This window comes from Populus nigra, unplaced genomic scaffold (assembly GCF_951802175.1).
Source record: "Populus nigra unplaced genomic scaffold, ddPopNigr1.1 SCAFFOLD_142, whole genome shotgun sequence".
NCBI lineage: Eukaryota > Viridiplantae > Streptophyta > Magnoliopsida > Malpighiales > Salicaceae > Populus > Populus nigra.
Genome location: NW_026909644.1, coordinates 22770 through 40655, shown reverse-complemented (window position 1 = coordinate 40655; position 17886 = coordinate 22770). Strand labels below are relative to the sequence as shown.

The following is a 17886-nucleotide window of genomic DNA, read 5'->3' as shown; positions in this document are numbered from 1 at the left end:
TGCGTGGTGGAAGCATCAAGATAAACAAAAAGGATACATGACGAGCAAGAGCTTGTAGTGGAGTTTCAAAGTTCAGGACACGAGACAACATTCAATTCAATAGGTAAACAACCGTGCATCTGCCTAATAGTGTTAAGATGCATATGCTGCTGTTAAAAGGGCTCAGGTTATTTCTATGATATACCTATTTTTTCTCTCCACAACACCATTTTATTATGGTGTTTGAGAATAGGTAGTTTCATGATAAAGACCATATGTTTGAGAATATTCTCAGAACTCATTATTGTCATACTTTTCACCATTATTAGATCGAAGAATTTTAAGATTAGTTGAAAAATATGTCTTAATCATATTATAGAAATAATGAAAAATCTTAAGCACCCCATTCTTAATTTTTATCATATACAGCCAAGTCATACATGTACAGTCATCTACAAAGATCACAAACCATCTAACCCTTGAGAAAATTAAGATGGGAGTCGGACCCTAGACATCCAAGCAAATTTTATGAATGAGGTCTCATATTTTTTTAAACTTATTGGATAAGATGCACAATGACTCTTGGCTAGAATACATGTTTCACAACTAAAGTGTTAGATTCATGATGTTGAAAAATAAACTTAGAAATAAATGCCTTAAATAAAAAAATGATGTATGCCCGAGTCGACGATGTCATAACCATATATGTCTTTCTTTGTTACTAGTTTGATGCATAATATTTACCTAGCTAAGGTCAAAATCATCCATGTAGTACAACCCTTCTTGTTTAGTACCATGACCAATAATCTTCTTGGTGATAATATCCTAAAACATATAGAAACTCAGATTCATTAGTGCACAACAATTAAGTTCCTCAGTGGCTTGGCCTATAGATAATAATTTATTTGAAAGAGATGGAACTAATAAAGTGTTTGAGAGTGAAAAAAATGGTGAAAGTGTCATTCTTCTAGCCCATATAACTGAATATGCCATTCCATTAGCTTTGGCAATGCATGTCTATTTTGGTTAGGTGATTTCAACAAAGTCTTGTAAATCATTTGTTATGTGATCGGTTTCCATTGAATCAACAATCAAACCATGATTACTTAAATCATTAAGAACCGTATAGTTGTTTACAACAGTAGAAAAAAGAGTCCTTTTATGGTATAAAGGATACTTAATATTCAATATTCAAGAGTGCAACTCAACTCTAAGTTACGCCTACACCAACATAACACTTTTTTTTTTCTTAAGTTTGTGCCACCACTTTAGATATCCATATAGCTTAAAGCAAGTTTCTCTTTTATATTTCATATCCCTACATTGTGTACAACCTCTTTCCTCTAATTGTGATTTTAATTTCGTTGATGTATTAAATTTTTCATTGGATAAAATCTGGAGTGAATGTGGTTCCTAGGATTTCTGTATATCTTTTAAGAGCATAACAACACTAGGTATGATATCTTTTTTTGTCAACATCATTGTGCATAGGCTTGCTCTACTATATGAAATGGCTAGATTTGAAGCACATCTCCTCAAACCTTGTCAAGACGATCATCTAGTCCATCCAAGAATTTGTAAACTATATCCTCCTATAGAATAGAATTATACCTTTGTATATCAACCTCACATTTCATTTGATTCAAGCAGCGAAAATCAATTTCTCTCTATAGACTTTGAAGATTGATGTAGTATGTCTAGTTAAATCCTCTACCTTGTTTAAGTCTCATTATCTTTATTTTGAGATCATAAACTTATAAGGTGTCGGTGCCATCAAAATATGTTGTAATGATAGCATCCCTTATGACTTTCACCGTTCAAAATCTGATGTAGTTACAAATCAGTTTTAGATCTATTGAATTAATCAGTCATCCTTTCACCATTATGTTTTCTATTTTTCACTTTATGAAATTAGGATCACTCTCTTAGGGTTGTGGAAGATCCTTATTTATATATCCCAATTTGCATTTATTTGAGATGTACATCTCAATAACCTGGGACCAAAGTCCATAATTGGTGTCATCCAGCTTAATCCTAATTAGTGCACCAAGTCTTGACTTAATGAGGTAGATGTCTAGTTCAACATTTATGATATTTTAGTGGTTAGGTTTGCAAGAATTGGATTCTTCCCTTAGAATCTCTCTAGTAAAGGAGATTGTTCTATCATTGCTAAAAAAACCCATAGAGCCTTGGAACTTTTACTCTAATACCATGATAAAAGATATCAACTTCTATATCACTTATAAAATACAAGACTATACTTATATAATATGTATAAAGAAAACCTCTTCTAGATAGGTAATTATTGTCATACATAAATCCAAGCTATAATTAACTGGTATTTTATAATAAGTGGAAACCAAATAACAAAGGAAACTCTTATAATCTCTCAAAAAAAAATCCTTTATTGACAACTTATGCCAACAATTGGGTGTTGGCTTTTCAACGACTTATAGTGGATTGACTATTTTTCAATCATGATGGGTTGTTAATATGAAATAATTTAGAAATTCGCATTACTTGATCTGATTGTGGAGATTAAGTTCGTAGTAAAAAAATCATGAGAACTTGTTAGTTTTTCTTTTTAAATTTCATGATTTCACATAAAAAAAAAAACCAAATTTTGGATTCTAAAATGAATGTGATGTCTTTTTCATGATAATGATGTTCAAAATATGTGTTATTATCATATTGATTTTAATTTTGTTAGAAATTTGATTTAAATAGATTATGGATGAATGAGAAATTAATCTCAAAGAACCATTGGTTTTTCTAAATTTAATTATTGATTTATGGTGGCTAGTTAAATGTTGATAATAATGAGAATTGATTCTTATTAATTCTCCAACCTTTTAACTACCAAAATTCACTATAAAAAAAAAAGGTGAAAGAAGAGTTTACAACTTGAGTTTTTAGATTTTTATATATTCTTCCTTACCTTATATTTTAGTGTTTTCTTCTCATTTTAAGTTATGGTCTTCCTCCCAAATCTAGAGCTTAGATTCAAGTTAGGTCCGAGCTTTGTCTTAAAATTAATGCTTATTGACTAGTTTTGCGAGATTAAGCATATCTCTCAAATTGTAAATTAGATAAAGTTGAAATTTTTACAAGGAGATAGGATACATATGAAAATATATTATGGTAGAATTTCAGGTCAACAAGAGTTAAAGAACATATTATGTAAATTGGTTGAAGTTATTGTTACTGTTTTAGCATATTCGTCAACAAAGTGTTCTTTCTTTGTTATTTCTGACCCAATCAATCTACATCTATAATGAGTTAATTTTGAACAGTAAAGATAGATTAAATTAGATTTGTTTAGGCCCTAAATTTATGCATAAACTTGGGCTACAAAGGTTCCTAATGTGGCTTTGGATTCATTGAAGAATTAGAGTCTATACTTTGCAAGGATTTCAAGTCCCACATGAACTTGATGTAGCAACATCTAAGGGGATCTTTCTCTTGGATTTATTTTCTTTACTTTTCAAGTATTCCTAAAACATCAAAAGAGATTAAGAGAAGACAATATAAGAAAGAAAACTCTAGCAATCAAAACAAAGTTTCTTAGTTGAATTCTTATACTAAGAGTTTAGAATAAAACACCACTCAGGAGAGCTTAAAGATTTTGGCTGCATTAATGAATTTTAACATGACGATTTTGTTTTTATTATCCTATCTTATTTATTTAATGTTGAAAAATTATTTTTAATTTGGGTTTATTCTAGCCCATTAAACATTGTTTAGGGGTTTATTTCATTATTGAATTTATGTTAGTTGATTTCTAGTTCGAATCCAATGACTTGCAACTTAAAAGGAATCTATTAGGGTTATTTAGAGAGGACTACATAATGTTTTTAAAGCTGCAGATTTTGGTAGCTTGGTGATAATAAACGTGAGCTTCTTCCTTTTAAATTTGTGGTAAAACATCATTTATTTGCAATGACAAAGATCGTACATCCGACTTATCGAAGATTAACTAGCTTCGTGGTGTCATTCGCATACTCCATGTTCTTAGGTACATGATTATCTTTAGGTTCAAGTTTATTCTAATACCTTTGGTTCTTAGATACAAGGTTATCTTTGGGTAATAAATCTATTAAAATTGATTTTTGGCTTTCTGAGTTGTATTTGAACTTTATTGAGTGTTGTTGAACCATATAATTAAGAGATTTGCATCAATCTTATTGAGAGATATTTGAGTTTTATATTTTTTGATTCAAATACCTTATTTATAAGTGCATCTAAATTAAGGTAGTATTGTTGAAATCTTAAGACATATATTGCAAACATCTTAATTCCACAAGTGAGGAGTAATAAAACTTTAAAGATAAAGAATTCATCTTTGACACTAACAAGCTATTTATTACTTTAAAGTGCTTAAACAAGTAATTACCCTTCTTATTTTGATTTAAGCATAAATAATTTTATTTTTAACATACATGTTAGGACTTTGATTTTATATTAATTGCAAAATTAAATATATGTTTACTATAAATACTAGTATTTTTTAAATTATATTTATTTGAAAGCATGTTTGTCATAAGTTATTAGTTTGCTTACTTATAAATTTAAACTTGTATGGATATTGAACTTTTCTTGAAAATATTTTTATATTTAACATGTCTTGTTTTGATAAAATAAATATTCTTACTCATTAGTCTAATAATATAATATGAATTTATAAACATTGAATCTAAAAATTTTAGTTGATTTTTCCCTTTTAAAATTCTGCCAGCTTTGGTTTTGCGTTTTTTCTTTCTTTATTTCTTATTTACTAGCTAATTAATGCTTTGTTGTTGCATGGGTGATTCTTGTTTTTTCTTTATTATTATTATTTTAGAAAAGGCATACTTTTTTCCTAATAAATGATTCTTGTAAAAAATAAAGTACTAATATTTCCTGAAATTTTGGTGATATTTTATTATATTAATCATATGACACACAATTGTTTTGCTAATTATTATGATTTATTTTACATTTTTTGAATTTAAATTTATTATTTGTGTTTTGTATAGTTTTTATGGTATTTTCATAAGATTTTATTACAATGATCATATATATATTGTATCTTTAATCATTAGGTAGTTCATATACATTCTAAACAAAACACATATTTTTTCAACAATCAATTATACATATTGATTTGTTGAATTTAAATTTAGTGTTTTATGTTTTCAAGCGCTCTTATTCAATGATTAATGTCCAAAATCTTGTTTTTACTTTCCAGTCTCTTGAATGTAACAAACATTTTTTTTAAAAGGCCTCTATTAATTTCCTGTATGGTTCATGGGTCAATGAAAATATTTCTTTTTTGATAAAGAAAAAAAAAGATTCAAGTTAATATAGTTGAAGTGCATGGGTTTAGAAATTTGTAAAAATTATTTTTAAAAAATGAAACAGTGTTACTAAGAAATTCTCCTTTTAGGTTTATTTATTCTTGTATTCCAAATAAGGTGTAGAGATTAGAGAGAATGCTTTCGAATCTCATAGATATTTGCTAGGTTAAGCAATAATTAACTAACCTCTTCTATGATATCGTAATTAATAACTACCTACTTTAATTAATGCTTGCGTGACAAAAAAAAACCACCTTATTTTGATATATAAGGTTAGAAATAGATCCTTTTTAGACACTAAATAATTTGAGAAGAAGAAAAAAAACCTCAAATATTAACAGTTATATAGATAAATGAGTTAAAATAAGACCCAAAGCCATAAATTAAAAAAAAAATCACATCACATCATTTTTGTGATAATTAAATATCTCTTTTTTTTTGTTGAAATTATTTCATTATAAGATATATATAATTAATGAAAAACCAAATTTCAAATTATTAAGAATCTAGTTGTAAATAACAATTCATTTTATAAATTCTTTTAATTACAAAACATAAGAAAATGATCCTATCAATGATCAGAAGTTAGCAATTCAAATCCTTTTTTTTAAATTGAGAGATATTGAAAAAGATCAAGAATTCTCATTAATTATTAATATAGATAGTACTATCGTGGCCTATGATTTCACCAGCCATATCTTAACTATATGCGTTCCCATTTCTCTTTGCATTGGTATTGAATTAGATTTTTTTCAATTAATTATGTATACATATCATTATTTTCTGCACCGCATGATATCAACTATTTTTATTAACCATCAGATGGTAAATTCTAATTAAGATGTTTCTCAAATTTAAGTGAGAAAAAAATAATTGAAAAAAAACTTAAGTTGGACAGTTTTAAACTACAAATTAATGTAAAAATCTTATATATTAAGATTAAATACAGCACTCGAAATAATACATAGCGATACAAAGACATGGAGGAAAAAATCATATAAAAATATAATTCTCCAGCCTTTAACGAGAAGCGGGGAAATTAGCTAGGAAAAATCCTGCTTTTTGATCAATGGCCCCTATATACGGGCATGATACACGATCAAAAGATAATATAAATATGAAATAATAAAGTTAATTAATTTATAGCCTAAACCTAAACTTACAGCTACTATTTCTAATATTAATGGCGTTATTGGCAGCTAAGCTGTCGATATCTAGCCTGCATCTGACCCTGAACTTCACCTTCATGAGCTTCAGCTTGCCAAGCTTGATTCTCACAGGCTGGTCCACCTTGAGGTTCAAAGGAATGATTCCAGTCTGCTGTTTTTGCTGTTGCAATGAAGTGAGCAATGTATTGCCATCATCTGTTTGTCCTGATAACAACACATTAAGCACGGTGGTGTTCCTGTGACCCTGGTAGAATTTTGGTAACGACCCTTGACATAGATTTGTGCCTGTGTACCACACGCTTATATGGCTCCCACCCTCGTAGTAGACGCCCACTTTCTTGTTAGGATTCCTAGCAGTGATGGTGACATTGAAGGTGGCAGATAAGCTGGAATTGGTAGTGAGATTGAATCGGGTAATTTGCAACGTGTCGATGGAGAACTTGGGGAGTTTGGGTTGGAAGACAAGGTACAGAATTCCAGCAACAGCTCCAATGACAAGAATGAGGAGCAAGAGAAGAGAGAGCGTCCAGCACAAGAATCTGCAACAACAGCTTCTTCTCTTCTTGGGTGGTTTAGTGTGAGTGACCGGAATTGTACGCTGAAAAGGGGGATAATGGTGGTCATGAATATGTGCAGCTGGATCACCTTGATCAGACTTGGAGGAGCCCCGGGGCACTAATGGAACCCTGGGCGACTGTGGTGCCTCGACATCTAATGGTCGATCGTCATGGGTGCTACTCGTATTGAGAGGATGAACTTTCTGATGATCTGCCATATTATCGGTCGGTCTATGGATCGATGGGTGGATTGTTCACAGATTTGGAAGGTAGATATAGAGAACAAGTTAGTTAGATATTTGGTTAACATTGAAGCTGCCCTTCTTTGACTTTATCTTGGTACATAGAGAGGTCAGGGCAAATTAGGAAGCCCCTGTGTTAATTAATGTTCAAGCTGCAGGTTTTTCTTGGGGTCAGGAGATTAGCACCGATCACATGCCTGACTAGTCTTCTCTCTTTATGCATCCAGAATTCAACAGCGTGTTGTTTGAGTCTTTCCTGACTTTTTTTTTTTTCTTTTGAATTATATTGGAACCTTCATTTATTAAGATCATACCGAAGCATTCATTCACACACATCACAAAAGCTAATTTCCTCTACTTCTTTTTTTTTTCTTTTTTTTTAATAGAATAGAGACAACAATAATAACCATAAAGTGGCTCCTTGTGAACATATATAGACTTGGTGTGTATCCGCTTTCTGTAGTATAAAAAGAATGGCATCTCCCAAGTCAACAAAAGAAACCTCACACTCAAACATATATATATATATATATATATATATATATATATATATATATATATATATATATATATATATATAGTGCTTGATTACAATAGAATATCGAAGACCTAAACCCTAAATCATAATTAATTAAATTAGAAAAGATAGATCAGATCACATATTATTTGAGGATTAGTTAATTAATTAATGTATAATATTGTGGTGGGAGTACATATAATATTTGTCTAATACAAACGAGTGACATTAATCATCAATCCAGGAGGTATCACATGCGATTGCAGATGATACTTCCGGACTGGGCCAACATGCTAGGATCCATTTCAAGTAGAAACTTCCATTCACTGGTCATGGAAAGATTATATTTCCGTGTAATTAATTAATCAATCAAAGACTACGCCTGCAGGTTGCTTGTTACTTTTGCAGATTAGGTAATCTGATGGTGATGATGATGATGATGGCGACATTATTGTTTTTTTTTTTATAATACACGTAATTAAACCTTGTTGACTAATTATCATTCCGAAGACCAGGCCTCCATCATCGATCTCTCATGCCTTCCGTCACGTTGATCTCATTTCATACTCAGAATGTCAACCTATATCAGGGGCAGAACTACATGGTCCTTTATTTCTAAGACATTTCAATATTATAGTCATGCATTCAGCGTCCAAGAAAAAAAAAACTCGCTTTTGATCCTTGTTTATACCAGCCTATTTTCATCTCAGCCCTTGAGTTTTATTTATTTATTTTATCAAGTAATTAATTATGAATGCGTGCATCATGGCTCGTATATATGCTAATTTTATTCTAAGATACTAATGTTAAGCATTAGAAAAGGATGCGATAATGATTTTTGTTTTCTTAAGAATGCACATGAATTATTTCAAGGACTTGCAAGTGAATTTCATTGATAATGAATTTTATCAATGATTTATGTGTATTTTTTAAAAAAACTTCTAATAATATCTTTTTTTAATATTTAGCGTTACTTAAAAAGATGGTAGCAAATCGCCACCATGCATTCAGAAAAACAACTCAAATCGCAGCACATACATACTAATGGATGAACCCTAGACTCTACCGACGACAAAAAACCACTGATCCATGGCCATTACCTGTGTTGCTAGTGCAATCCAAAGTGGAATCGGTATTCAATGCCAATAGTTTAGCTGCATATTGAGGTTTCGAGGATGGTGAGAAAATGCACAAGTTACAATCTGCTGATACAAGAGAAGAGGTCTTGTACTTGTTCTCCCCGCCCATGATTGGCATTGGAACCCCTCTCTTCACTGGATTCTCGAAATCCGGACGATACGTCTGCCCTAAGACACCTTCCGCCTTCTCTGACAGATTAAAAAACTTGAATTGCACCTCCAAATGTGCAAAACAATCATCGGATGGTATTTCATACTTGTGTATGCGGTCGTCTTCCTTGGTTATGGGAACAATTTTCACAGATATCTCAACAACATTGCGCAATGTAACTGTAACGCTATTGTACTTTGTTGTCCTCTCCACCACAATATTATTTAGGTCAGGACTAGTCCAAGTAGAGAGGTGACCTTGAGGAATGTTGAATGGTGTGCCATCATAGGTGAAGAGGAGTTGGTCCACTTGGTCGTTCCATTGTGCCACCTTGTTTGCTCCTACAGTGAACGAGTGAGAGTCGAACATGAGACCTAAGGCTTGAATCCATGTGTTGTCACGGGATCTTCCAGAAGGTCGGCGTCCAATGAATCGAGCATTTATTTGAAGATTAGAGTCAGATACTAAGCTAAAATGCTCGTTTGTCTTGCCGTGGAAGTAGAACATGACACCATCTCCTCCAACAAACCTTGGATCATAACAGGCTGCACCTATACCATTACAGTTTGGCCTGCGAGCTGCAACAAGATATACCATAAATATTTTAATATATGACAATTAATTAAGTTAAGAATTATAGTATAAATTGATGAATGCTCATTACTCTAGCAAGTGAAGTCATGAGAAATTAATTAAAATATATATGACCTAAGAAAGCTAGCTAGGATTAGGAATATATTAAGCACTTACTTCTGCAAATGGCTTCACATTTTTTGGAGTTACAATCTGCAAAACAGCCTTTATTCTTGGGGTCATAGGGCTTGAATGTAGGGCACTGGGAGGGGCAGGAAATGATTTGGCCAAAGCATTTTGAATTAAACTGATTGCAGTAGACTGACTCAGGGAACTCCACAGAACCATCTGGAGGTGACACTGGTGGTGGTGGTGGTGGTGGTGTGGCAGCTCCAATGTTGTCTGCATGAGACTTGGCAATAAGAAAGTAAAGAAAGAACAAGAGGGACAAAACTGAAGTGATAGTGGTCATGGTTGACACACACTAGTACTGTGCTGATTATGTTTATGATATTCTAGCAGCTAGTTAATTACCAGCTGATCAGACCTGAAGCGACGTAGAATCGAAGAGAAAGCCTAGTCAATTTATAGCTAGATCGATGGATACATTGCATAGCATGATGTGGATGAGCATCTTGGTTAATTATAATGGACAAAATTGATAGGCTAGCAATTAGTCAAATCCATTTTTTAAATTGAAACTCGATCGATTGATCATCAGATTCCTTTTATTTTTGCTCAATAATTGTTATGATCATTGGGAAGTGCATGCCGCAGAGGCATCTGCGCCACTTTTTGTGTTTCTTGGTCATGTGCAATTAGTAGTCCACTTTCGCTATGAAGTTCTCCTCTCTGAATTCATTGCAGGAGTTGAAGTATTACTGGAATAATTCTCGTCATGTGGTCTTAATTTCTTCTTCTTCTTTTTCTATTACAAAAGAGAGACTCGAACACACACGAGATATTATGGGGGAGGGTAGCTTTACTGCCAGTTGAGGTATATATTCATAGGCTGGTTTTCGACATTGGATCCATCTCTCTGTTTATGTATCTGCCTTTGTTTCCAATTCCCACCAAAATTTATCTCCAGAATTCATGCTCCAATTTCTGATCTTAATTAATTTAGTATTATAATATACAAGTCAGCTGCTTAGTTTTTTTTTTAACATTTGGGCTGATTTATGGGCTTGAAGCTCGTTGCTCGCGATAGAAGGGGAGCCATTTTTGAAATTGCGCTTTTTAATGGGCCTGAAGCTTATTTGCATGATTTCGATATATGGATGGTGAGGGCTAGGAGAAATCGGGCCGAGGTTGTCTAATAATCCACTTATTGGAGGCCTCAATGTCACGTGTAGGTGCTTAGTTCATCACTGGCTGCCTCGTTCTCTAGCCTTCTCTAATCTCTACTGAAGCAGCGATAATATCTGTGAGGTAGGATTTGGATTTAGGAAGGAGATGGAGGGAAGCTTGAGCTTGTTTTCTGCATCTTCTTTGACCAACTGCTCTATCCTCCTCCCTACTGCCTCTGCTTCTCTTTCCTTATCTCATCCTCATTTCTCTTATGATTATCCCCTTAAATTTCCTCATCTTTCACAGCGTGCGTCTCCAAATCATGCTTTCAGTTTTCCATTCTCACCTTCTTCTTCTTCTTCTACTACTACTAATACTTGTCAAAGAAGCAGAAGCAGACATGCCAACTTCATTTCCAAGTGCTCCACAAGCAGTAGTAGAAAGGCTGAATTGGAATTCGAATCATCATCATCACAACCTGTAGATGATGGTGGTGATCTTGATTGCGTGGGGACAGGCCTTGACTCGGAGTGCCTCGTATCCGAACCCAACCTCGACGCTCCACTCATCCAATTGTCGTCAACAGAAAAGGGAGAAACAGCAACTGAAAGCTTAATTGAAACGATAACGGAGACTGCAGTGCTGGTCTCTCCCTTCTTCTTTTGGGGCACTTCTATGGTGGCAATGAAGGAGGTTTTGCCCCTCACTGGCCCTTTCTTTGTCTCTTCCTTTCGCCTCATTCCAGCTGGCTTGCTTTTGGTTGCCTTTGCTGGATTCAAAGGGAGGCTTCTGCCTTCTGGACTCACTGCTTGGCTCGCCATCACTCTCTTTGCCCTTGTTGATGCCTCCTGTTTTCAGGTCTTCACTCACGAATCCTCTTTCATTCTTTCTTTCTTTCTTAATAATTACGTAATTAATTGTAACTGCAACAGGGGTTTCTTGCTCAAGGATTGCAGAGGACTTCTGCTGGTTTGGGTAGTGTACGTTTCTTTTCTATTTTGCCTTGTTATTTGATTAATCTCTTTTTGTTTCATATTTCAACTTGCAAGAATTTTTACAATTTTGATCACTCAAAATGTTTTTATTGAATTGAATTCCCAAAGAGGAACATTGTTCTAATATAAGAAAATATTTCATCTTTCAAAAATAAGAAATCGTTTTTTTTTTTTTTTGGCTGCAAATAAGCGAAGTTCATTTCTTCAATGCATTTCATACTTCTTGCTCCAGAACAAAAGGAGTGTCATTTGTGGATTTTTTTTTTTTTCATACTGCAGGTCATAATCGACTCGCAACCTCTGACAGTGGCTATACTTGCTAACTTGTTATTTGGTGAGTCCATTGGGATCGTTGGAGCTTCAGGCCTTGTGCTTGGTGTCATAGGCCTTTTACTTCTTGAGGTAAACACTTCACTTCTGCTAACGTTGATGCAAGTTACCTAACTTGTATGTACTTGTTGAGGAATTTTCTAAGAAGAGGAATGAAGTTTCAAATGTCACGCATATGTTCTTGTTGGTTCTTATAGATGTTTGTTAGGCATTCGTTTACTATGATGTGCTATTAATATGTATGTAACAACTTTTTGTTTTTAGTTTATGGAGGGATGGTTGAGAAGTGAGGATTGTTGGGTATGACACCGAATATCAGTTTTGAGTCTCTCATTCCTTTCTTCTTCTTCTTCTTTTTTCTTTTATTATGGTCACTGGTGAGCTAATAAAAAATATTGAAGATGTTATTCTAGAGTTGGGATTAGTTACATCAGCTGCAGCTAGAGTTGGGAAAACTTGAAGTAAATCTATGGACTGCCAAGAGTCTGAAAGCTTCAGGCTGAGCAGGACCAAAATGAAAAGTATCATTTGCAGCTTTAGAATTTCTTCAGTGGAAGAGGAGTTGTAAGTTTGGATGGAGTAGATCTAGCAGTTGAATATTTTAAAAGATTCACATTTTGTAATACGAAAGGAAGAGAACATCAATGAATTTTTTACCCATAGAGTCAAGTCAAGGTGTTTTGAAATGGAGCAGTGCAGGTAGAGTGCTGCGCGATTGAAGGATAAATTTAAATTACTCAATCAGTCCAGCCATTCTTTATGTGAGCAACTGTTTGGCTGTGAAAAGGGAGCAATGTTAACTAAATGAGCATAGTGAGACAGGAATATTAAGATAGATGTCAGGAAACATAGGAAAGAACCAAATAAGAAATGAGTGTATGTGTGGGAAGGTGTGGGAGACACTCATCAAAAGAAAAAAAAAGGAAGTGTAGCATAAGATGGTTTGGATGGTTAGTTGGATTGAAGTAGTATTGGCAAGGAAAGGGAGAGGTAAACAAGAAAATGGATAATCTAAGTTGGTAAATGTTTTATTGGTAATCTTACAACAGTTGACAAATTGTTTAACTCCTAACACAACTGGATAGAGGAAAATGATTCACATAATTGAACTCAACTTCCTTGGGATCAAGGCTAGTTGAGGTTGAGTTAATATTTTACCCTATTTTTCAGTTTATTTTGTTTAATCTAGTTATCATGGATGACATTACTTGAATGTTCCACCCTAGTAAGCCCCCCTAACCACATCATCAACAAAAGTTGTGTCATTATTACTTTCTCAAATCACCACTTGTCACTTTCCTTTGCTGTTTAACTATGCTGCCAGTCATATGATGCATTACAAGTATTTTTTTGCTACATTCTTTTATTGAGATATAGCAAATATGATTTCCTAGATGAGACATAGCAAACATGATTTTCCAGCACCTATTTACATTATATTTAATAGGTACCTACTCTGACATTTGATGAAAGCAATTTTTCCCTGTGGGGAAGTGGAGAATGGTGGATGCTTCTTGCTGCTCAGAGCATGGCAGTTGGCACGGTCATGGTTCGATGGGTTTCAAAGTACTCCGATCCTGTTATGGCAACTGGATGGGTATGTTATCTTGAATCACTCAGCAAGTTGTCCATCATTTGTGCCATGATTTGATAATTAACATGGATAATTGCAAGTTGGTCCTTTTCTTTTCTTTTTCTATATTTTATCTGCTTATTCCATAGTCTCTTTTTCTCCGTTAAAGGAAGAAAATTTCAATGAGTGTGTGTGTGTGTGTGTGAGAGAGAGAGAGAGAGTAGACAGCTAAACACATCATTTGCAATACAGAATATAAACAAATAACTTTCCAGTCCTGTTGAATATAAGCTAAGGACACGACTTGGAAAAGGCTCCATGATGAAGGGTAGCATGAGGGAGCTTAGCGTAATATATTTGTCTATAATAACTGCTAGAAAAGAGATTGATTATTGACAATTCCAGAATTTCTTAAAATTCATATGTGATTCTTCTGCCAGCACATCATTACAAACAAAAATACCTTCAGAGAATAATACGGTCATTGCCCTTCTTAAAACACACTAAGTTAAGCAATGCCAGTTTTTATATCTTTCCTAAGATTAATCACTGTTGACCACATAAATCAAAAGGTCTATTCCATATGCTCCAAGCAAAAGATGACCACTTTTTCTTGGTTCCTAATATCTTAATAGACAGTACATGCAAGAAGAGCAATGCTTTCTCGCCTGCAAGAAGATATGATATGATAGTTTTATTCCTGAATTGCTTGGGTACTGGGCTCTGTTTGTATTGTGATAATAAAATTGCCCATTATTGTAACTTGGATGTGATGGATCTTCAAATAATTAAGTTGTTGCGCTTTCAAATGTTGTAGGATGTCCCGCTTCTTCACTTTGGCTTTGTGATGAACTCAAAGCAAAAGGAATGGAGATTGACAGACTAACTCACATGAAACTATTCTTGCAGCATATGGTTATCGGTGGTCTCCCTCTTCTTGCGATCTCTGTTCTCAACCATGATCCTGCCTTCAGTTTAAGTCTCAAGGACCTGACAGCAAGTGATATATTGGCACTACTTTATACCTCTATTTTTGGAAGTGCCATTAGTTATGGAGTGTACTTCTACAGTGCAACAAAAGGTTGAAGTCTACTTAATTTTTCATTTTGGTCGGTTACTATGTTTCATTTTGTTGATTAAAACTAAGTTGTCCATATGATCCATGGTTCAAATTATCTATTTTGTATTTTTTAAACTTAAGTTTGCATAATTTCTTTGAATCTGTCCAGGGTTACTTGAGAATCCTTTCCTGAACTAATCTACCTTCGCTGATGCTTTTCAGGTAGCTTGACAAAGCTCAGTTCCCTCACATTCCTAACCCCAATGTTTGCTTCAATTTTTGGGTAAGTTCCATCAATCAGAATAACATAAGAGATGGAGATATAACTTGATTATATTGCCTGGGCTAACTTGTTTACACAAAACAATATTAGACAGAAAGATCTGCAAACATAAGATATGGATGAGAAACTTTATTACACTGCCTGGACTCAATCCATATGGAAAAGAATAACACACAAAAGATGAGCTGGGTAGCAGCTAGGGCCAAGTACTGATGTATGATGCATTATATATCATAGTGTTTGTCTGATTTGTTTCTTCATGTTTGATTTCCAACCCCAGGTTTCTATATCTTGGGGAAACTTTCTCACCCTTGCAACTGGCTGGGGCCATTGTTACTGTGGTTGCAATATATATGGTTAATTATCGGAACAGTAATGAGTGATGTATTAGTGAGAGTGAGGGGCTATATAAGATGCAGACAGAGAATAGGACCAATTAATTTTGATCATGTTGGCTCTACCCTTGTATTAAGGCATGTTAAAAGCATGTATCTGGAAGGAAGTTCAATAATCAAGTTTATAAGGAAAGTTGATGGCTTTCAAGATGTGCTGTGAATGCTGGAAGCTCTCTCAATTCTCGAGGCTAAGAGACTGTTTTGGGGATCTTGTATCAGGCAAACTGTTCTGGTTGCACTTGTTGGGTTCCAAACTTCAAGAACTAACTGTCATCATGTCGGTTAATCAGTTTCATACCAAGTAAACTGGTCTGCTGCTTTTGGTAGGTACACGAAAACTGATGGCGTCATCTTCCAGGGCGTTGTAAATAATTATTGTTGCCATGTTATAATTTTTTAACATAGGAAAAGGTTCAGAACATGCTTTATTTATGATGTTCATATATTTCTTAAGTGAGGTCTCTGATGTAGATATATTGTAAGCATGACTCATGAAGCAGAATTCGTTTTTTATTTATTGTTATTTTTATGGCTATGACCAGTTCTTTCTTTCATGTAACAAAAAAAAAATCTTCCAATTAAGTTTTATTCATATTGTTTAAATAAATGCTTTGATATTCAATAAAGATATAATCTTCTGCATTAAAAGAAATACAAGACCTGCTTTGTCTTCTTTATATAACGAACGAACAAATTTATATCAGAACAGATTATCTTAGAGGACTTGTAAGATTAAAGAGAGCCAACACACAATCTCTAAACATGTATCACCTAACACTGCATATCTAATATGAAGTCATTTACTACAATTACACCTCCAGTGTTTGATGGGTATCAGTTATTAGAATGGAAGTGTTTGATGGGATAAGTTATCAGGTAGGTATGAGCTATTAGAATGGAAGTCTATCTTAATGATAATGATTTGTGGAAAGCTGTTGAATAAGTATATGAAGTTCCACCATGCTAGACAATCCAATTGAAGATCAAAAGCAAGAGCAATTTTGTTTGCAGCAATTTCATTATCATTTTTAATAGAATAATGACTCTGAAAACAGCAAGGGAAATTTAATATTTTTTTGAAGCAAGAATACGAAGGAAATGAGAGGATCAAAAGGATGCAAGTTTTGAATTTAATTCGATAATTTGAGATACAAAAGATGAAAGAATCAAAAACAGTCAAGGAATATTCTAACAGACTTCTTAGCATTGTCAACAATGTAAGACTCCTTAATACTGATTTTTCTGATTCTAGAATTGTTCAAAAAATCCTAGTAACAATTCCTAAAAAGTTTAAGGCTACAATTTCATCTTTGAAAAACTTAAAAGATCTATAAAATATTATCTTGACAGAATTGTTGAATGAACTGCAGGCATAAAAGCAAAGGAGGCTTATGAGGCAAAAAGGACACATGAAGGGTGCTTTCTTGGCCAAATCTTAAAATAATCATGGTAGCAAAAACAAGAAAACAAAGCAGAACAATAAGCATGGAGGTTATGCATTCAACATCAGAAATAGCAAAAGCAGTAATACTCAAGACTTTCCTCTTTGTCATTATTGTAAAAAGAAAAAAACAATCATCCATAGAAAAAAGTGTTGGTGGAGGCTTGATGCATGATGTTTCAAGTGCGGTCAATTAAGGTACATGAAAAAGATATGCAAGACTCAACAACAACAAAGAGAAGTCAAAATGGATGAGGATCGATATCTAAAGGAGCAGTTGTTTGTGGTATCATGCTTGGCCACCACTAGCTTCACAGAAAGATGGCTTATAGATAGTGGTAGTACAAACCATATGACTAATGATCAAAAGCTTTTTAGAAAGCTTGACAAAATTGTTATTTCGAAAGTTAGAATGGGAAATGGAGCACACCTGAAATTAAAAGGCAAATAAATAGTAGTTATTGAAGGACACTTGAATTTAAAATTAATTTTAGATGTACTATATGTTCCTGAAATTAATCAGAATTTATTAAGTGTTTCTGAGCTACTTAACAGAGGCTATAAGGTGTTGTTTGAAGACAATAATTGTGTGATTGAAGATGCAAAAGGTATAGAGGTATTCAAAGTTCAAATGAAAGGCAAAAGTTTTGTCTTAAGTTTTATGAATAACAAGAAGTAGGTTGTTATACACAATTAGGACATTAATTAGATTCTTTGGCACAAAAGATTGGGGCATTATCATCATAAAGCTTTGCTTTTCATGCAGAAGAACAATATGGTGAAAGGCTTGCCTAAATTAGAAAAAGGATTCTCCTACATGTGTTGTTTGTCAATATGAAAAACTATCAAGGTTTTC

General features: G+C 33.6%; 3 protein-coding genes across 4 annotated transcripts; 1 reads left to right on the top strand and 2 right to left on the bottom strand.

Moving 5' to 3' along the window:
- Window positions 1-6227: 6227 nt before the first annotated feature.
- Window positions 6228-7474, bottom strand: LOC133680759 (NDR1/HIN1-like protein 6). The gene has a single exon (XM_062103739.1). It carries the CDS (start codon window positions 7257-7259, stop codon window positions 6456-6458), a length of 804 nt encoding a protein of 267 aa, XP_061959723.1. The 5' UTR covers window positions 7260-7474; the 3' UTR covers window positions 6228-6455.
- Window positions 7475-8739: 1265 nt separating this feature from the next.
- Window positions 8740-10265, bottom strand: LOC133680758 (uncharacterized). The gene is made up of 2 exons (XM_062103738.1): window positions 9841-10265; window positions 8740-9668 (listed from the first exon to the last, which is right to left on the bottom strand). The coding sequence occupies exons 1-2, from the start codon at window positions 10133-10135 to the stop codon at window positions 8863-8865; spliced, it is 1101 nt and encodes a 366-aa protein (XP_061959722.1). The 5' UTR covers window positions 10136-10265; the 3' UTR covers window positions 8740-8862.
- A 756-nt stretch (window positions 10266-11021) lies between these two features.
- Window positions 11022-16124, top strand: LOC133680760 (WAT1-related protein At3g02690, chloroplastic). Of its 2 annotated transcripts, XM_062103740.1 has the most exons (7): window positions 11023-11811; window positions 11886-11933; window positions 12228-12350; window positions 13726-13875; window positions 14761-14932; window positions 15134-15194; window positions 15475-16124. In XM_062103740.1, exons 1-7 carry the CDS (start codon window positions 11119-11121, stop codon window positions 15575-15577), a joined length of 1350 nt encoding a protein of 449 aa, XP_061959724.1. In that variant the 5' UTR covers window positions 11023-11118; the 3' UTR covers window positions 15578-16124. The 2 variants fall into 2 exon arrangements, with proteins under 2 accessions (XP_061959725.1, XP_061959724.1); XM_062103741.1 differs by lacking the exons at window positions 15134-15194; window positions 15475-16124 and having other exon boundaries at window positions 11022-11811; window positions 14669-14902.
- Window positions 16125-17886: the final 1762 nt, after the last annotated feature.